The sequence below is a fragment of the Hemiscyllium ocellatum genome, chromosome 42, assembly GCF_020745735.1.
Source record: "Hemiscyllium ocellatum isolate sHemOce1 chromosome 42, sHemOce1.pat.X.cur, whole genome shotgun sequence".
Classification (NCBI taxonomy): domain Eukaryota; kingdom Metazoa; phylum Chordata; class Chondrichthyes; order Orectolobiformes; family Hemiscylliidae; genus Hemiscyllium; species Hemiscyllium ocellatum.
The window spans coordinates 30137751-30159999 of record NC_083442.1 but is presented as its reverse complement, the minus strand read 5'-3'; the positions used below and the strand labels follow the sequence as shown (position 1 = coordinate 30159999).

At 38.2% G+C, this 22249-nt stretch overlaps 1 protein-coding gene across 1 annotated transcript in view; it reads left to right on the top strand.

Moving 5' to 3' along the window:
* Positions 1–21694, top strand: part of etfa (electron transfer flavoprotein subunit alpha) — a 77456-nt gene extending 55762 nt beyond the window's left edge. Inside the window, exons 10-12 of the mRNA XM_060853720.1 lie at positions 5365–5430; positions 16302–16382; positions 20641–21694. Coding sequence (XP_060709703.1) covers positions 5365–5430; positions 16302–16382; positions 20641–20676 — 183 coding nt within the window. The 3' untranslated portion in view covers positions 20677–21694. The remainder of the gene's footprint in view (positions 1–5364; positions 5431–16301; positions 16383–20640) is intronic.
* Positions 21695–22249: the final 555 nt, after the last annotated feature.

Genomic DNA, 22249 nt, shown 5'->3' with positions numbered 1-22249 from the left:
TTTTCAATTAACATCAGTAAAACTTGAGGTAACTAATCAATCTGCAAATTTATTTTGTGTCACTCAATGTCTTCAATACCTCACTCCATATAGCAAAACTAGATGTTAGTGTATTCACTTTCATGTTAAAATGGTGGCTTGGACTGATTGAAGTATATGTATTTTGCAAATGAATCCATTTATCTTTGCTATTTAGTTGTCTTCCCCTTGTTTGAAAGGATCAGTTGTTAAGTCTAATGGTACTTTAACCTCTTATCCATGCAGGGCATTCCCGTGGTTCCTACACCAAACTTCATCCCTTACAGTAAAGGGTCTCTCTTGCTAAGTGGAGTCTGTATCCAGCATCGATATTCCTGATAGTGTTTCACTCTCCCCCTCCAGGTCCGGGAAAATCAAATTTAACCAGCTGCGGAGTCATCTCCCTGTTAGAAACTGTGCTGGAGCTATGCCTGCAGTTGTGTGAGGAGTGCTTCTATAATCAGATGGGAACTGGGACAGTTTGGTATCTAGTGAAGCTGTAGGCTGTTTCTTTAAGTCTGCCTTCAAAGTTTGGACTGCTTTTTCTGCCAGCTCATTGGATGATGATGGATGGTACAGAACTGTCCTTATTTATTGAATACCAATCGACTTTGGGAAATGCTCAAATTCCCTGCTGGTAAACAATAGCCTGTTTTCTGTGACCAACACTTCACTGAGTCTGTGTATTGCAAAAGATGTGTGCAGTTTTTCTGTCATCATCCCTGTTATGACATATGAGCTCTATGCATGTCCAACTGCTTTGAGTGGGCATCCACAATGACTAAGACATTGAGCCCATGAATGGGCCTGCACAGTCATGGTGTAACTGAGTCCACAGTTTACCTAGCTGTTCTCATGAATGTGGGGAAGCTGCTGGCGGTAATTTTTGTACTTGTTGGTACTCTGGGCATTGCCCCACCAATGCAACTATATCTGCAACCAGTCCTGTCCGCCAGATACAAATTCTTGCCAACACCTCAATTTTGGAAACCCCTGGAAGACCTTGGTGGAGTATAGCTACTATCTAGTGGTGACCTTTGCTTGGGGCAATCGCTCTTGCTCCTATAATTATATGCCATCCTCTGATCTGGTCTCTCTGGGTCCAAAAAGGTTTCATTTCTGGGAGTGATGGCACTTTGGTTTCCCCCGTTACCACCACTCTAAATATTACTGCCAAACCTTTCTTCTCTATCTGGGCATATTTATGCTCTGCATTAGCTAAGTCCTGGATGCATATGCTATTGGGCGTTGCTCTCCATTTGGCCACCAATGAGCTAATGCTATGCCAGTGCCATGGGGGGATGGGCATTGCATGTCAATATCATATCTCTTTTGGTGACAATAATAGCTGATTCTTCATTTCCCTGAAAGCTATGACTTGATTTCATGACCATTTCAAAGACTGACCCCTTTTTAGGAATTGATGCAAAGGTGCCAGGATGGAGACCAGGTTGTGTATGAACTTTCCATAATAATTCATTAGCCCAAGGAAAGACCTAAGCTCAGGTACAGACATGGGATCCTGGTCACCTTTGATCATCCTCACTTTACCTTCCAACAAATGTAACCTGGTCTTGTTGACTCTGTAATCCAAGTAGGTCACTTGGGTTGCCAGGAACATGCATTTTTCCCTTCTAAGGTGTACGCCGACCTGGGAAAAATGTTTAAGCTCTATGTCCAACTTCTCTAAGTGCTCTTTATTGGTTTTCCCTGTTATCAGCACACCATCTAGATCAATGGCCACCTGGGGTTGACTTTGTGAATGTTCTCCGGATGAAGGTTGACAAAATCCCAAATGGCAACCTTGTATATTGGTATAAACCCTTATGGCTATTAAATGTAGCATACTGTGGGAATCTCCATCTAACCGCAATTGCAAGTATGCACGTGCTCAAGTCCAGCTTCGTGAAGGCCCCCCTCCCCCCAGAAGTCATCTTTGCAAATCAGTCCTCTATGCAGGGTGTGGGTACTTTTTATAAATCCCCACAAAGGCAAAACAACCCGTCAGACTTCACAGTCAGATAAACAGGTACTATCAGTTCTGCAAACTGCACTGCTTTGATGATTCCTTCACTTTCCAGCCATCTGGTTCTTGCTTTTCTACTTTTGCCCATAAGGCAAATGGCACTGGGGAAGCTTTGCAGAATTGTGGAATTGCTTCCTGGTCTACATGAAAGATGACCTTGGTACCTTCCTGAAAAACTTCCAGTTTTTTAATTAGGATCACTTAGGCAGCCATTTTCTAATCAAAAAATGTTGTGCCAATCTGGATGAATCTTTCTCAACCCATTTCGCCCCATCAAGCTTAGGCCTGAGTCTATTACTCCAATCAGTGGTAACTGAACCAGTTGCTTCTATGAGAGACTGGAACCAAAGTTGTTCCCTTAATCCATAAGGGTTCCCTGGTTTGGGCTCTGAGTCTAGCCGAGGTCTGGCACAAATTTTAAGGTTGGAGTCCAGAGTGAACTTACTTTATTAAAGACTGGTTTTGTGACCATTGAAACGGGCATGTCAGTATCAACCTCAATTAGAACAAGGTGATCAGTGAACCGGACATTTATTTTGATTAATTCTGATTTGGATGTTGCTAGTAATGTAACTTTTCCAGACCGGATATAGGTGGACCTTCCAGGGTGTGCATTCTCCTGGATACCGACCTATGCATTTTTTTACTCAGTTTAGGTCTAGTGGGACTCTTCTGCTGTTACAAGTCTGCATTCCAACAGCAACTACAATGGCTTGCCACCTCAGATCCTGCAGAAAATTTAAATCACTTGGTCAAGGCTTGGGTTTTCTTTTGTTTTGAGGTTTTGCTGTGGGCTGTCTTTAGACTGTCTGTTCAGGGTATGTCCTGAATGAGGCTATGAAATTGCCTTTATTCAAGTGGTGTTCTTCAAGCTCAGTTAGATTGGAGAGGGTTTCCATGCACATCAGAATACCTTGCAACTCTCATGCCTTTTTGAAGTCCAGTTGGGCTTAAGCTTGTAGGTGCTTTTGCATGGTTACATCATTAATCCTACATACCAAATAGCCTTTCAGCATCTCATTAAGGGTTAAATCAAAGTGACATACCTTTGCCAGTGGTTTTAACTTAGTTAGAAATCCTCATACAGATTCCCCTGGTTCTCGATTTGCTGACTAAAACCAATAACATCTCAATTAGGGGAGGCTTGGGGTCATAATATCCCTTGACTAAATCCATCAATTCTTGAAAGGTTTTAGTGTCTAGTGCCTCAGCAAGCTAGGCTCCTAATAACTGAAAACTCAGAAGAATGTCTGAATGTCAGAAGAATTAATTTTGCCCCAATGTCATTTGCCTGAAAAACCTCCTATTCTTTCCACCTTCTGGGCCCAGTCTTCAACAGCAGGATTGAATGAGTCAAACCTCCCAAATAATGGCATGATGCCAGAAATGCTTACTCTAACTCAAAGATGACTGTTGCGAGCAGATTTCTTCAGGAGTGTGCTTTGAGCTCATCGCCACTGAATAACTCCGTAGAGGCTGGTATCTTGTTACCAAGTCACCCTTTATTGACATGTGGAAAGTCCTTGACACTGATCCAGTTCCCTCAGTGCCAGAATGTCTGACACTCCTACATTTATCTAACACTTATGGTTCCTTGATTGAACCAGATTAACAGCCCCAATCAGGGAGCTCATATTCTATAAGGTCTACCTGGCTGACCCCATTACAATCACTACACCACCCAGCACCCATCTTTTCTTTTACCCTTCTATAATCAGATATTCTTGGGTGAGTTCTATTACCCTTACTTCATACCCTTACTTGATCTGAAACCTCTCTGGTTTGAATACTTGATGGAGAAACGCATTTAATATTTTGTTTCTGTGCACATATTGTGATGGATTGAAAAACTCATAATATCTAGAGGTCAGATAATGCAGCATTGTTTCCAATTGAAAACATTCTTTCAGCTGACCACTTTCTCAATTTTAATCTAAAAGCACTTAACATGATGCAGTTACTGACAATTTTGTGACTTGAGACAATTGTTTGGAACAATATTTTCTGAGTTACTTAAAATAATACATTTAGCCTTATTGACACAATTTTATTCTATATTGTCGATTCTCTATTCTAATTTTATTTTATACTCAGTAGTCTGTTTGGATAACTTGTCTTTAAATTCAAATTTAGTTTGATTTTGATGGCATGTGAGACTTCACTAAAAATACTAAGTGGCATATTTAATGTTTGTACTGATGGATTTTGATTGAGTAGACAAAGGAGGCCGTTTTTGTCTCTGGGGGGATTGGTAACCAGAAGATACAGATTTAAACAAATGGCAAAAAAAGCCAGAAGTGGGTTGGAGATGAGAATTTAAAAAAGTATTTGGTGATTTTATTAAAGTCTGGAATATGCTATCTTCAACTGTGGTAGAATAGATTTACAACTGGATTTGGATAAATACTTAAGAAAAAAATGCAAGCTGCAGGACAAGTGGAGCAGAGTGGAACTGGTTTGGATAGTTCTTTGTGCATTTGCTGTCATTTTAAGCAATTGCAAACTACAATCTCATCTGAAATTGTATGACTTTCCAGCTGATAATATTTCCAATTCCTAATGTACACTAAATAGAAAAACGTAACAGAACCTTGTCTCACACACGTCCTTTTGATTTTAAATGCCCAAATATTCCGAGGTTATGTGGAAGCTGAGATCTCCCTATCTGATATAGGTATCCTGTTGACAAAGCCAGTGCAAGTCTAAACTTTGTAATTTCCTTTAAACCTTCAATTTTGACATTCCTAGAAAGTCAGTACCAGAAATCATTTTGCTTGAGGTACCTTCAGCTTATCTGACGTTATTCAGACTGACTGAGAAGGTAGATTGGTGGATAAGTGCTGAAATGTTTAGCACATTTTATCAACAGTTTTTTTTCTCAGGCAGGATAGGAATCATTTCACAACTTGCATTTATATAGAGCCTTTAGTGTATTTGGGCATCAAATGCACTTCAAGAGTATTATCACACAGACATTGACAGTTACATAAGGAAATACTGTCATGAGTAACCAAAAGCTTTGTTGAAGAGTAAAGTTTTCGGGGCTGGTACACAAGAGGAGAGAGGGGCATGAAGGATTGAGGAGTAGATTGCAGAACTTTGGCCCTAGGCAATTGAAGGCACAAATGCCGGTGATGGTGTGAAGGAACCCAGAAGCCAGAATTGCAAGGGCACATCAATATGGCTGTAAGTTGTTATGCCATATAGAAGCTATACTGTGAAACATAGTTACTGTAGAAATAATTAAGATCAAAGAATGCCTTTGATGGGTAGTTTGTACATTATTGACTAATAAATGCTTTCTTCTTTAAACTTTGTAGGAGTTATATATTGCTGTTGGAATTTCAGGAGCAATACAGCATCTGGCAGGAATGAAGGACAGCAAGGTATTTCAAACAGAACCATCTCCTTTAATGTTTGTTCTTGGAATGTATGGTCAAAATTGGGGGCGTGGGGTGGGTGTGAAGTGGTACTTTGTCATGCTTTAAGGAGTACTGTGATGTAGTGGTTGTGTTACTAGACTAATCCAGATGAGAAGAGTTGTAATCCTATTATTCTAGTTTCAGAATTCAAATTTAAAGTAAAATCTGGAAGTTAAAAACCTAGCATCAAAGTGACCACTTTAACTGTCTGATGTAAATGTCCAGTTGGTTCACCGATATTCTTAAAGAAGACGAACTTCTGTTCTTAACTCACCTGGCTGATTTTGTGACTTCAGTCCCATTAAGTAGATTGCAGCTGACCTTGAAAAAAGACTCGCTGCAACTTTCTTTAGGATAGCCAATGTTTGCCAATGTTTACTGCAAACAGAGAAGAATAAATTTATTTTAAAAAAGTTTGACTAACTGGAGATGTAACAGTAAAATACTATGTTAAAAAAAAATGTGGGGAGATGGTGGCATTGTGGTAATGTCACTGGATGAATGTTCCAGAACCCAGGGAAATGTTCTGGGTTTGTTTCCCACCATGACAGATGAGATAAAAATCTAAAATCAAAGATTAGACCTTTACTCTCTGGGTTTTAGAAGAATGAGAGGAGATTAATTTATATATATATAAGATGCTAAAGGGAATTGATGCAGTAAGTGTAGAGAGGAAATTTCCTTATAGAGCAATCTAGAATGAGAGGCAATAGTTTTAGGGTAAGGGCTAGGAGATTTAAAACAGACGACTCTAAAAGAGTTATGAATCTGCGGAATTCACTGTCCCTGAGTGTGGTGGATGTGGGACACTGAGTACATTTAAGGAAGAGATGTTTAGTTAGTAATGGATTGAAGAGTTCTGAAGAATGGGTGGTAAAGTGGAATTGAAGCTGAGTTGAGATTTGCCATTGTTGTATGAAATGGCAGAGCAGGTTTGAGGGGCTGAATTGCCTGCACTTTCTAGTTCTTAAAAGAAGTCTAGTCTAATGGTGACCATGTAATTATTGTCAATTGTTGTAAAACCCATTTGGTCTTATTGATGTCCTTTCGGGTGGAAATCTACCATCCTTATCTAGTCTTGCTTGCATGTCACTGTAGACCCATGGTTTACTCTTAACTGCTCTCTGGGAAATTAGGAATGGATGGTAAATGCTGACCTAACTAATGACACCAGTCAGGTTGATGTTGAAGTGAAGTTGCAAAATAAGCCCAGGCTGATTAAGCATGGCAGGATTAGATATGACTCCGAACCCACAGCAATATGCTTCATGACAGAATACAAGCATAGTGTTAGGGCCAGACTTAAGGCCTTATGTAGTGTTAAGCAAACCTTGACAAAGATATTCAGAAATAGTAAGAATTGAAATGAAACTTGCTCATGTATTTTGAGTTTGGAATTGTTCTATTCTGAAGTGAAATGACTTATCATATTTGAGTGGTAATGAGCTATTATAAAATGTCTTTATTCATTATGACTAAATGAGAAATGCGAAACAGAAATTTCATATCAAACTGTTGCCATCTTAGGTGTTTTACCACACAGTGCATTTATTTAATTCTGTTTATTTTTAGAAGATGCTTATGTTACAGCTAAATTACCATTTTCTGAACTCTGGTCTTTAGCACCTTCTGAGGAATTATTGTGACGTTGCCCTTTCTGTATTATGAAATTCCTATGCAATTCTGTGCGATGTATATTTCACGTGATCCATTTGCTGCTGTACTGCAGATTGGTCACTGACTCTGTGACCTGCAGTCATTTAATCTTTCACCTGGCCTTAATTAGATTAGCTATATCAAATAATCTGCCACAAAGAGCCTTGTGGTACAGTGGTAATGTCCCTATCCTGAACCGAGAGACCTGAGTTCAAGTCCCACCTGCTCCAGAAATATGTAATAGCATCTCTGAACAGGTTGATGAGGAAAATAGGTTAAATTAAAAAAAAATGTAAAATAATCTGCAAAGGATGGTTTGAATTCAAATGGCTGTTAACTGTTACCTAATCTATAGTGTTTGTATCTGATCAAACTTAAGACTGTTGTGTAACAGAGGCATTGGCTATCGAGCCCCTTAGTTTCGATCCTGGCTGACTCTTTCTTGAACTTAATTTGTTCACCTTTGCTCCATTTCCCTAGATACGCTTGCTTCACAAAAAAAATCTATTGATACCTGTCTTGGAAGCTACAGTGAACACAACATCCATGGCCTTTTGCAAAACTAGTTTTGGATTTTGTTGTTCTTGTATGTGAAATGTTTTTAACTTTCCTATGACACTGCTGTTGCCAAAATCTATTTAAACCAGGTTAAAAATCACACAGCACCAGGTTATAGTCCAACAGGTTTATTTGGAAGGACAAGCTTTTGGAGCACTTCTCCTTTGCCGGGTAGCTAGTAGAGCAGGATCATAGGACACAAATTTTATAGCAAAAGATCGTAGTGTCATACTTGAGTCAGACTGGTTATATTTCCAAAATAGGAATTTATAAAATGTCACATGGATTGAATGCCTGCGGATTATGTGCTTTTTGAACAAGATGGATTGTTTCTGCAAATACAATACTGCAAATGCAAATTCACTCTATAGACTCATATGTGTGTGCGCCTGCATGCATGTGAGGGAGAGAGAGATTGCAATACATGCATTGTCTGAACTACGATGTCACCTTTTTTTATAAAACCTTGTTATCTCAGGAATGTGACTTGAAAGAAGTTATAAGATTTATATGTTAATGAATCGAAACCTGCAGCCCATTCTAAAAGTTGAAAGACTGAACAGCAATCGAAGTTTGGTCAATATATCGCATCAGTTGTATGACACTATGATCTTTTGCTATAAATTCTCTTTCCTGTGATGCTGCTCCATTATCTTGCTGCATGATGAAGGAGCAGCGCTGCAAAAGCTTGTACTTCCAAATATACCTGTTGGACTATAACCTGGTGTTATGTGATTTTTAACTGTGTCCACTCTAGTTCAACACAGGCACCTCCACACCATATTTAAATTAGAGCAGTTTTTCACAAGCAGTAAAATACCTTTTCTTCCATGTCTGCTGTTTAGTATTATAGTTTGTAATTAGTGTGTTTTATACACTGTTCCTTGTGGGTTCCTAGTTCGTGTAAGTACATACACATTCCAAATGTGGTTGCATTTATTGATGCACAGTCTCTTTGCAGTATAATGATTTGTGTAAATTCAGTATCACAGGTCCTTCTTATTTAAGTTTTAATATTGAAGTTGAGTGAATTCATTTAATTTGTCAAATGAACTAAAAACACAACAATGTACGATATAAACCATGCATGGAATCATTCACAGAGAAAGATGCTTTTAGTTACTTGAGGCCATTCACCTTCTTGTTTGGAAGCTTGCCATAAAAAAATGTTAACTGATCCGGAGAGATCATAAATAGTTTTAAAAATACTAATAAAAAAATTTATTGCATTAAAAATAGTTTTTAAGCACTTGCTCTTTGTTAAAAGTTAAAACTACAATGCTGGGAAATTATAAAATGTTGACATTTATTTTAAGATTGTTCTTAATTGTGTAACTGAATGATGTGGTACATAGCAATTGCACCTGGACAACATTCAGAATTGGGCTAATATCTAACATAAACCTTCATGTCAGAAAAATGTCAGGCAATGACTAACTTCAACAGTGATCATCTCTGATTGACAATTAACGTCGTTACCACTGCTAAATCCCCTACCATTAACATTTTGTTGATTACCATTAACCAAGAACCCAACTTTACCAGCCATGTAAATACTGTGACTTCAAAAGCAGATCATAACTTAGGAATTCTGTGATGAATGAGTAACTCACCCACAGACTTCTCAAAGCCTGTCCACCATCTACAAGGCACGAATTAGGAATATTCTCATTTTGCTTAGGTGAATACTATTCCAACAACGCTTGGGAAGCTTGACACCATCCAGGAGAAAACAGCCAGCATGATTAGCCCTCTATCCATCATCTTAAATATTCACTACCTCCACACACATTGTATGGTAGCAATAGTATGTACCATCTGTAAATTACACCGCAGCAACTTAACAAGTCCCCCTTCTCAGAACTTTCTAATTGGTGACAAAAACAGAAATTGCTGGAAAAATTCAGCAGGATCATTGTACCTGAAACGTTAACTCTGATTTCTCTCCATAGATGCTGCCAGATGCTTTTTGTCACCAAGTAGAATGTTTGGAGAAGGGAGACTTCTTCCCATCCATGACCTCAACCTTCTAGATGCAGAGGTCACTGTTTAGAAAGAAAAACCCTGAAAAAACTGCGGATCCTGGAAGTCAGAAACAAAAACAGAAATTGCTGGAAAAACTCAGCATCATACAGCATCTGTGGAGAGAAATCAGAATTAACATTTCAGATCCAGTGATCCTGCTTGGTATTATAATGCTGTTCCTTCACGGTCGCTGGGGTGTGGGTCCTGGAAAGCCCTCCGTAGTGGTACTGTGTTTGTACCTACACCATATGTACTGCAGTGGTTTGAATAGTACGCTCATCATCACCTTCAAGGAGCAGCATCCGTTGAGAGAAATCAGAATTAACATTTTAGGGCCAGTGATCCTGCTTAGTTTTTCCAGCAGTTCCTGTTTTTGGTTATGATTTCCAGGATCCTCCATTTTTTCTAGTTTTCTTTTCTAAACAGTGACCTCTGTCTCTTGAAGGATGGGGTTAACAGATTCATAGGAACACCGTCACTCTCCTAACTACACCCCATACTGACTTGGTATTGTATTGTTGTTCCTTCACAGTTTCTGGGGGTGGGTCCTGGAAAGCCCTCCGTAGTGGCACTGTGTTTGTACCTAGACTGTGTATGTATTGCAATGGTTTGAATAGTATGCTCACTACCACCTTCAAGGAAAGTGAGGCATGGGCAAAGCTCTCATTCTGTGAAAAAGTTCTAAAACAGTTAAAATGTCTCTTTGCCAGCAAGTCTAACAGGATTCCGGTTGTTGTGAGAGGAGAGAAATAATTTCCACACAAAATTATTCATCTTAAAAGACTTGAGTTATTCAAAGATAACTGTACTGGTGAAATCCTTTTGCAGTTTGAAGAATAAAATCAAAATGTCAAGAACAGTATACGATTTTGTTACATGGGAAAATCTTTCCTCATCTTGTGATAGGAACATAGATATTTCCAATCTTCATTTTATGACAAATAGGATTTTTCCTCTTTTAGTTTAGAGGATTTCAAATGGATTGAGAAAATCTGATTATAAAATTGGATTCTATCAGCTTTATCTTTTGAGAAATAATTTTATTCTGTGGTGCCAAGGGCCAGTGTTTGTAACCTAGTCAGGTTGACTACCATGAAGACACACAATCCATCATTCTAAAGCACAGCTGCTAAATGATAGAATAAGGCTATCATCAATAGTCTTATTCTACCAACAGTAGTGGTGTTATTTGCAACTTTCTATTTGCATCTAGGAGAGAGACAAGTTAATATTTTGAGTAAGATCCTTTTTTATAATACAAGCCCATCCTTTGAATGCTCTTTCCTCTTTTTGGGTGTGAGCTGAATGACTGCATTTCGACTTCCTTTTCAGTCACTTTTCAAATAGTCAAATATATGAAAGATTATCTTCTCTGTTCCCTCTGTAAAGTTATGATAAGTGCTTTTAATTCTTGACCTTGTGCTCTGAGCTCTATATTTCCCAAGACTAGCCTTGGGTCTGCAGTAGCACTCTCTTTCACGCCTTGTCCCGAAAAATCATTTACAGCATCTTCATTGGGTATTTCAGTATAATAGTCAACCTGTGAAGTACTGTCACTAATGATACCTGTTGGATAAGACATTAAATTGAGTCTCCACCTCTCCCTCTGGTTTAGAGAAAATCCCAAGGATTAATAAAGGGTGATGGAATTCTTGCAAGTTTCTTGATCCAAAGTTTGTTCCTCATTTAACATCACTAAAAAAAAAATTGTTCTTTAGTACATTGTTTTTATTATACCTTGATTTCAAATTAGCTGTTTCATCTCCATACAAGTAAGGACCTTCAACATATTTAAGCGATTGTGAAGCATTTTGAGACATTTTGAAGTTTTAAAGGTACATTATGGAATGTACATTTGCTGCTTATTTTTAAATCAGGTTAATATTTGACCAAGATGGATGCAAATGTTTCTAAACTAAATAGCATGGTTCCCACTGTAATGCCCACATAATGCATATGACCTTGGCCCATTCTGTTGTGTCATTAAACAGTTATTTTTAAGATTTGTTATCCCTCAGTGTAGATAATCTGACCAAAACAACCTCTGCCACATTACATATCAGAAAATTGTATTACTGAAAATCTTTGCTGATGCAAATACCATTTTGTTGAGATACAACTATGGAACAAATTTTCAAATCAAGGAATGTTTCTTGCTTTGTTGCAATCTGGAATGGGAGCACAATAATTTCAGTTGTCATTCTAGTTTCTGTAAATATGTTACCAATAGTACATGTGGCCCACATTTTTTCCTCAATGGTCAAGTTGTGTAGCAGATTAACCACAAGCTTGTATGGACTGTTTGATAGTAATAATCCTCATGTTGAAAATGTCATTTCTGGGTGCCTGTTCTTGCCAACGTTTTCCCTTTTGTGTTAATGTTTAATTCACATTTGCAATAGTCCTTCCTTTATCACCTTGTCACACTGGAATTACACCCTCCTACATGTGGTAGAACTGTAATGCTAACACTGGAAGGGGTTATCGCTTAGGGTGACCAGTTTAAATAGGTGTTCGTACTTAAAACAAAGTCAGAAAATATAGGTATACAGACAGGATATGTGACTTCAAACTGCAGACTGAACTACATCACAATACTCTGATCCAAATATTTCCCACCCCAGGATATAGGTTTGCTCGTTGAGCTGGAAGGTTCACTTCAGACGTTTTGTCACCATACTAAGTAACATCTTCAGTAAGCTTCCAGACAAAGCACTGCTGATGTTTCCTGCTTTATATTTATATGTTTGGATTTCCTTGGGTTAGTGATGTCATTTCCTATGGTGATGTAATTGCCTGTTCTTTTTCTCAGGGGTAGGTAAATGGGGTCCAAGTCGATGTGTTTGTTGATCGAGTTCCGGTTGGAATGCCATGGCTCTAGGAATTCTCGTGCATGTCTCTGTTTGGCTTGTCCTAGGATGGATGTGTTGTCCTAGTTGAAGTGGTGTCCTTCCTAATCTGTATGTAAGGATACTAGTGAGAGAGGGTCATGTCATTTTGTGGCTAGCCACCAGGATACATGAACATCAGCTAGCCACAAAATAACATGATTTCCTCTCACTAGTTTCCTTACATACAGATAAGGAAAAATACCACTTTGACTGGGACAACAGATCCATCCTGGGACAAGCCAAACAGAGGCACGCACGAGAATTCCAGGAAGCATGGTATTCCAACTGGAACTCTATCAACAAACACATTGACTTGGACCTCATGTACACATCCTGAGCAAAACAACAGGAAATGACATCACCAATGCAAAGAAACCCAAAGATATAAATAGAAAGTAGGAAACATCAGCAGTGCTTCGTCTGAAGGTTCATTGAAGATGTTACCTAGTATGGTGACGAAACGTCTGAAAATGAACATACCAGCTCAGTGAGCAAACCTACATCCGGAACCTCAACCTGAGCTCCAAATCTTCTCAAAACTCGCTATTTCCCACCCCATTTAATCTAATTCAACATGGTCTTCACTCCCTGTGTACAATGTTACAGGAGGCCATCAAGTATATTTTAATTCTAGTAACCATGGTGACTGCCTCTGGAATAGGTTGGAAAAGCTTTTGTCCTTGGAATCTATTATTTATAACTTTTTTTCTGTAATATACATTTTGAAATGTAAAGAATCCCTTTTGCATGTTGATTTTTCTATTTTCTAGGATTTACTTCAAAATTATTTAAAACCCTAGGTGCATGGTTACCAGAAACATTATACGTTGTAGAGCAGTGAGTTTTTGGAGAGGTTGCCACTCGGTCAGGTACTTAAATTCCTTGGCACTGAATGCAAGGGAATACAGTGTGCTTTACTTTGACAATATTTAGCCAACTTATCAAAACAGTCAATAAACTGCTGATTATACAGGGATTTTATGAAGGCTTGATCAGTGTGCCTGACAAAACTTATGTATAGATTCAAGCCTAGATGCTACTGAAGTTTGAGCTCAGTTGGAAAGACCTACAGTTACATAACATAATGTGGAGGTGCCAGTCTTGGACTGGGGAGGACAAAATCAGAAGTCACATGACACCAGATTATAGTCCAACAGGTTTATTTAAAATCTCCAGCTTTTGAAACACTGTTCCTTCATCAGGTGAAGTGGAGGGAAGCACTCGGTCACAGAATTTATTGGCGATGAGATAATTGCCAGGTAATTCCAGATAATTATGTGTCATAAAATATAGTAAGATGATGTGAGTGGAGTGTTGACAGACTTTGCAGGTGATCAAAAGTGTCAAACTATGTGAGTAAAGTGTCAACGGCTGAATAGCAAGTGAAGGGACAACCAATGATCTGATTAATTAAGGCAGAGAGATAATTACAGTATATCAGCGAGACCATGCAGACGCTATGACAGCGGATGGCTGGACACTATGCAACAGTCACCAGGCAGAAGTGTTCCCTCCCAGTCGGGGAACACATCAGCGGACCTGGACATAAATTTAAACTAATTGGTTACATTTGAATTGTTGTCAAAACAGCAACCAACACTCAGGTATCCATTTAACAGCCATTTGCAACATGTATCTATTTTGGAACAGCCCGTCTCCCAGCCATTCCCTTTGGGCAGCTGAGCCTGCACTTTAAATTTACTTCAAAATTCAGAAAATGCTTTCTATTTTAAAGTGAGCAGACATGTTTTCAACTTCTAAATCTCTCTTCTCTCTCCTCCGCGCCCCCCCCCCCCCCCAAATTTAGAAAAAGACAAATCATCATAATGAAAAGGTGGCTTTTCTTTCTCGTTTAATATCATTACAATGAAATATATATGTCATTAATCTAAATTGTACATCTCATTAATTCTGCACACATATGCAACATTGGAATCTACACCAAGTGACCTTCCAGATACATAACAACACAGAATTGCTGAGCAGACACTGACAGCCAAGTTCCATACCATGAAGATCGCCTCAACCATAATCTTGGATTCATGTCACGCTGTGTAACCCCACCATACTGTTCAGTGTTTGCATAATCTTCCTCACTGTTTTGACACCATCACCTTGATTACTTATTTTTATCTCTCTACCTTAATTAGTTAATACAGATTTGGATTATTTGTTACTTTGGTCAGAACCTCGTCATGCAACTCATACCTGTCACATAGTTTCAGCCATTTAGTTTGTCTGTAGCACCATCTTATTTTTGATTTTTTAAAAACTCCCTGTCTTATAATTATCTCTCTGCCTTAATTCATCGGATCATTGGTTGTCCCTTCCCTTACTATTCAGTTGTTGACACTCACACTGTTTGACACTTGTAAAGACTTGTTATTCAGCTTGTTGACATTCCACTCACACCATTTGTACTATCTTTTGGCATTCTTAATTATCTGGAATTATCTTGTAATTATCTCTCCTTCTATAAATTCTATCCCTGTGTGCTTTCCTCTACTTCACTTGACAATGGAGCAGCCCTCAAAAGCTTGTGATTTCAAAGAAACCTGTTGGACTATAAACTGGTGTCATGTGACTTCTGACTTGCATCACATTATGAGTAGGAGTAGGCCATTTGGCCTGTCAAGCCTGCCCTACCATTCAGAAAGATCATTGCCCAGGCCTCAGCTCCCCATCTCCTTCAACTCCTCGATAGTTCAAAAATCTATCTACATCCTCTTTGAATACTTTCAGTATTCTAGCCTGCATAAATTTCTGGGACGAATAATTCCAGATAATTATTACTCTTCGAGAGAAGAAACAAACTCACTGTTTTAAATCCATATTCCCTTATTCTGTAATCCTCCAACTAATTGCAATATCTTCTCAACATCTACCCTGAGGGACCACCTCAGAATCTTATTTGTTTCAATAAGATCATCCCTCATTCTTCTAAACATGAATGAATAAAGGCCCAACCTGTTTGGCTGGTCTTGAGTTCAATCCAGGAATCAGCCTGGTAAATTTTGGATTTCCTAAAGTTGGCAATACCATTTAATCTTGCCTGTATATCCTAAGGCAGAGGTGGAGAACCTTTTCAGGTTGGAAGGCTGCATTATGTTAGTTGTAATCTAATAAGGCTGCATCCAAGAAACTTCAATTATATATTCTTCAAAATGCACATTTTTTAATTGTGGCGGTCAGTCTGTGAGGATTATTTCGTTGAATTTTATTTTACTCTCTGATATTTTAAATACATTCATTTTAAGATTAAAATAAAAATAATAAAGGACAAAAAAAAACATTAATTAAAAAGTTAAAGATTTGTTCTGCAAAATTTGGATTCATTCAAAAGGCCACACACACTGGTCCAGAAGGCCGCAGGTCCCCCACCCCTGTCCTAAGGTAAAAATTGGACTCCAGAGAGTGCATGTGAGGGTACAAAGGGGAATGGACTAGGGTTCAGACTTCAGTTGGGCCATCTGCCAGTGGACATAAGTCAACTTCATAGAAACTGTGCCATCTGTAGCGCGCAACCCACCTATGGTGTACTTATGGCCCCAGATGATACCTTTTGACAGTAGAGTATTAAAATCAATCTTGAGAGCCCATTAAATTCTCAAGAATTTTTATGTACCAGTTGTATTTTGCTTTATTGTAGCTGTTTGGGAAATCATCATGATAACATCATTAATGAGTGCACTTCTTTCCTTGCAGACTATTGTGGCTATTAACAAAGACCCTGAGGCTCCCATCTTTCAGGTAGCAGACTATGGTTTGGTGGCAGATCTCTTCAAAGTGAGTTTTGTTTCTTGTGATTGAATGAGTGAATGAAAGAACGAATGAATGAAGGAAAGATGTTAGCCAACTTGATCAAATAGCAAGAGTATATATTGGAAGCGAAATCCTGTCTCCATAAGGCAATCCTTCTGTTTTTTTGAACAGTTAATGATTTGCTAAGAAAATTGTATAAATACTTAATTTATGTGAATGCTATAATCTTTATTCAATTCATATCCCCCCCCTTTGTGTATTTTAAATGTACCTTTTGTGAAAAATAGCAGCAAGTTTTAGGCATGAATGTTACATGAAAGCAGCATGCAAAGAATGAAAATAGAGACAGTAATAAGTTGCGTTTGCGTAGCACCTTTAATGCTGTGAACCATTTGAAGGTGTTTATGGGAATGTTGTAAAGCAAAATTTGCTGCCAAATCATGTGAGATGATCATGGCAAAGTTTAATTTTAAAAACGTAGATCTTAAGGAGTGGATTAAAATGGGGCAGAGTGGCCAAGTTGTATAAGAAAGGAGTTCTAAATCTTAGAGTCTTGACAGCTAAAGACATGGCCACCAATAGTAGAGCCATTAAAAGTGAGTGTGTTCCAAGAGGCCAGAATTACAAGACCGTAGATATCATCTCGGTCTGAAGGAGTGGGTATCCATCAGAATTTGACAGAAAAAATAAGTATTTTACATGGCATTGCTTAATTGGGAGCAGGTTAGGTCATCTCCTGACGTAATTGCAACCTTAGTTCAAACATAGACAAAGACCTGAATTTCAGAGGTCAGGGTGATTGCCCTTAACATCATTGCGCATTTGATCAAGTGTGACATCAAGGAGTCCTAGCAAAATTAGAATCTAAGAGAATAATGTGGAATGCTGATGGTTGGAATCATACCTGGCACAAAGGAAGATGGTTGGTTTCCAGAGGTCAGTCATCTCAATTGCAGGACATCATTCAGGTGTTCCTCAGGGTAGTGACTTTGGCTCAGTATTTTTAGCTGGTTCAACATTAACCTTCCTCCATCACAAGGTCAAAAGTGTGGATGTTTGCTGATGATTGCACAATTCACAACTCCTCAGATACTGAAGAGGTGCATGTTCATTTGCAGTAAGACCTGGACAATATCTACTTTTGAGCTGCTGAGTGGCAAGTAATATTTGCTGATAAGCAAATGCCTCAATGACTATGTCTAATAAGGGAAAACCACATCACAGTCAAATTCATTAAGGCTACTTAGACAGGATCTTCCAAAACCGTGACCATTTAGAAGGGCTAGGGTAGCCAATTCAAAGGAAGACTAACATTCATACAATCTCCTCCAAGTTACTCAGCATCCTGTCTCGAAACTATACTGCTGTCACTTCAGTGTCACCGGATCAAAATTATGGAACTTCCTCTCTAACAGCATTTTTGCCTTCTTATATCAAATGGATTGTAGTGGTTCACCAAGACAAATCACCACCATCTTCTCAAGGCCAACTAAGAATAATCAGAGACCCCTACATCCCATGAATGAAAGAAAAGGTTTATTTTACCCATCATCCCTATTTTCACTGACCAAATTTGTCTCCCAGTCTTGCAACTCCAATAAATTTAAATTCTAATCTTTGCTTTCAAATCCTACCTGATTTCACCTCCCTATTTATCTTTGTAATCACACATCTTTTGAGATGTTTGCATTCTGCCAATTCTGATCTTCTGCAATTACATATTTTAATTGCTCCATTATTCATTGTTGTGTCTTAAGTTGCTTCTCAATACTCGGAAATTCCCTCTCTATTCCACTCTGTTTTCTCTTCAAAATGTTTCTTAAAACTTACCTTTTCAACCATGCTTTTAGTCACCTGTTTTAATGTGTTCTTGTGTAGCTCACTGTCAGATTCTGTTTCATGACGCTCCTGTAAAGTGGCTTGGTGTATACATAGTGTTAAAGGGATGTATAGGTAAAAGTTATTGTAATTTTGTTCTCTACTCATGTTATTTTTAATGGGGACCATTGAATAGCTATCAGTTGTGGAAGCTGTGCCAAACCCAGTCACATTCATTAATACATAGCTTGAATCTAGACTTTATTCCCTCTCCTGTCTAACTCATATTGCCTTACAGTGACACTGTAGCACCTCTAGTCCTGCATGGTTGCAGAGTGCTCTGAAGTGTCCAGCAACCAACCAATCTACCTTAGCTGTTTGAGCTTCCAAGTGTACGGATGCCCTTAAGATAGTAACTCTTCTCTTGCCGCTCATGTTATGTACAGGACTCTATGTGTATGTGTGAGATGCCACAGGGCAGTAGCATCCCCAAAAGGCAAGTTGGAAGAATCTCTGCCAAGTTTAGTAGTTTTCTCTAACTAATGCCTGCTGGCTGGGCAGTAAACATGCGGCTTTTAATAAACCAGAGACAAAGTGATGGGAGGTAGAAACAACATGTAGACAATTTCCCTAATAAATTTTGTACGACGGCTTTATTTCCAGCTAATGGAAGTGCAGACCTCTTAAATAATTGAGAGACTGTATTCATTATTGGTGAGTTCAGCTGAGATCCTTTAGCACTGTGACAACCATAGGGCCTTTCATCAGAAACAGTAACTGATATTTAACACTAACAGCTGAGTTTAGTTTTCAAGCTAGTTTTGCTTTATCTTCAAACATTTACATGCCTGTCAGAGTCTCTTTTTTTGCCAAATAGCCATGATGAACAATCAACTGTAGTTAACACTGATAAATAGTAGTGAGAGCTGGAAGGGGGATTTGTTTATACAATTGAAATGGCTTGAGGTTTTTACTTATTTGACTTATCTTTGCTCATTAATTATTCACCAACTTTCCAAAGCATGAATGGTCACAACAGTGTTTTTGCAAATTCCCTCTAATAGACAATGGGTATTCATAGCCATGTAAGCTCAGATCTTTGGGGTATCTTGCTTATTTGCAATCAGTCCATTGCCTGCCTTATGCTCTAGGAGTCAGTTTAACAGACTAAATGAGAAGCAGAAAAAGGCATGTGCTGGAAATCTGAAATAAAAACAGCAAATGCGGGAGAAATTCAGCAGGTTTGGCAGCATCTGTAAAAAGAGAAAGAGTAAACGTTTTGAGTCCGATGTGTCTCCTTTTTGAAATGTGTTAAGCTGCAGGCATTGGGAAACAAATGGAATGGTAGTTATATGCTTTGTGTGTGTGTTATATGCTTACATGTCTTACTTTGTGTGGAAGTTGCTTTTGCACTGTTATTCAATTTTTTTCCTTCCTTTCACCTGTTCCAAAATTGTGGGTTGGCAAGTTATTTTACAAGATTGTTACATCCATAATTGATCCTTTCTTAACCATGCATTTTCACTGGGGATCATGGCTGGCAATCAGGAATTAGAACCTTGAATAATTTGCCCCTCCCTAAGGAGCCTGTAGTAATGTAGTGGCTTGACCATCACCTTCATTGCCACATCAAAATCCTGGAACTCTGCCACTCAATACTCTGGTAGCAACCTCACCAAATAGATTGCAGAAGTTCAAGATGGCTCGCCGCGATCATCTCTCTACCATCCCTGAACAGCCAGGTTTAGGAAATAAAAATGCCAATAATGCCCAAATACTGAGGATTGCTTTAAAAATAAAATTAGTGCCTTTACCACTCGTTTATTGTAAAACCTGCCCCTTTGGTTTCATCATGTCTTTCGTGTTCCATTTTAGAGTTTTTGCAGAGCTGCAAAAGCCAGCAGCTTTTCATTAAAATTAAACAGGAGCCTGATTTGAGATGTTTAATCCTGTAGTATTGCAACATTGAACAATTATAAAATCAATTAAAACTCAAGTAAATAAGCAGAAGGCACACTCACTTTCAGTACTTTTTTTTTTAAGAGTGTGCCAAACCTAGTTAGGGCAATCAATGCTTTCACTCATGAGTGTTCTTTTTACTACACATCATAAAATAAATCAATTTTATGTTCAATGTCGTAGTGGTTATGCTGAAGAATAATTGATTTTCTTATTACTCATTCCCAAGTCAGGATGTGTGCATTCTTGCTGTCATGTTTTCTACATTGTAACAGTGACCACACTTCAAAAATCCTTCAATGGCTTTAAGTAAAAATTCAAAAGTCTTTGCAGTAATTTCAAGTTTTTCTTGAATGTGCAACACTATTGTTCAACCTTTTGTTAATTTTATGTTTGTTTTCAAAGAGATGTTCAAAAATGCATTGAATGGGTTCCAATGGATTATGCCTAATAATCAGCATTGTTGATATTGTTCAATATTGACTACTCTTGTTTTCCTTTGCAGGCAGTACCAGAGATGACGGCGCTATTGGAGAAATAATCTCAAAGTTCTACAGTTTGATCAATAATCTGGTGCTGATCCGATAATTGGACCTGTACAGTTTAAATATTATGTACAGATAGTGTGTACATGAATGCTGAATATTATTTTGATAGACCCAATTTTGTCTCTAAATTAATCAGTATAGCTAATTGATTACACTAGAAGATCTGTTTAGTTGAGTGGATTCTGGTTCCAGAATTTGACTGCTTACCTGTGTATGTACCAAATCTGACACAGAGAGGAGGTACATGACCACATTGCCTACCTCAAGCCCATCCACACAACTGATAACTTGAGTAAATAGAAGCTGCCTCTGAACACCCCCTCCATCCCAAGATTTCATGTAGCACCTTCCTAGGGAGAGACTGGCAGGTGTGAACCTTTAAGCTATCAATGTGTCAGCTTGTTTCTAAAACTTTTTCCAGAAAAGATTCTTAACTCATAACCTACAGGATTATAGTGACCATCTTCCGGTGGAATTGCTAATTTGTGTTTCCTCTAACAACATGCAGCTGTGATATGTGTTTGCATTTCTTATTCATAACTTGGGGAGACGTTCTAGTGACTGAAGATCATGTTGGTTATTCCACTGCCCTTGATTACTCGAGCTACTCTGTCCCATTGCAGTTTAAAAATCCTTAAAGTTGTAATTAAATGGAATTTTAATTTGAGATTCCAACATGTTGCAATGTGAGTTGAGTGACCTCAACAGTTCTTCAGTTAATAAATGATTACAACTCTACTATAGAGGGGAGAGGTATGACTACAGATAAATATGCAAAAGACTAGAGCTATGAATATCTGGGAATTATATGTGACACTGTGATATTTAAAGGGGAGGAGGTGAGGCTGGTCTTCTGGATGAGATTACAATATAAAAAAAAATTGTTAATAGTAATCAATTTATCTGCAGACATTTTATTCAGTTACAATAAATGTCAAATTTTGGGGCAATCGACTGGATAATATTTTGTAATAAACTGAGAGATCATTCTCTTGTATCTGTGTCCTCAAATATTAGAACAGTTACATAATTAACTACAAATGGAACCAAAATGGATTAAAGTTGCGTATATCATTTATTGAGAAAATGCAAAGTGATTGGAGTTGGTGATAAGTACTTGGGTTTTAGATGCTGATGATAAGCCAATTAACCTCAAGCATTTTGCCCAATCCTCTTCAACCAAGGACTTCTCTGTAAAAGAAGGAACTTGTTAACTGTTGAAAAATGTGATCAAATTTGTTTGAACCTTCAAAGATTATTTTGGGGAATGTTAACTTCAAAGAATTGTATATATATTTCCCAATAAGTATAATATCTTTTACAGCAGTCATGATGTCTTTTGTGATTACAAGTGAGAGAACTAACAGACTAAGATCTTAGGAGATCATGGGGAAACTAGGAGACAGGTTTTAATTTTTCCCTTGCATAAATTTAAGAATTCATTGGTAGCACTAAAATCCATCATTTCAAGCTCTGCCCCAGAATTTGTGAACTTTTCCAGGCTTACCCTTCAGTGTAGTACTGAGTAGATATGGGGCATCCCTCTTTTAAATTGGAACTGAGGCC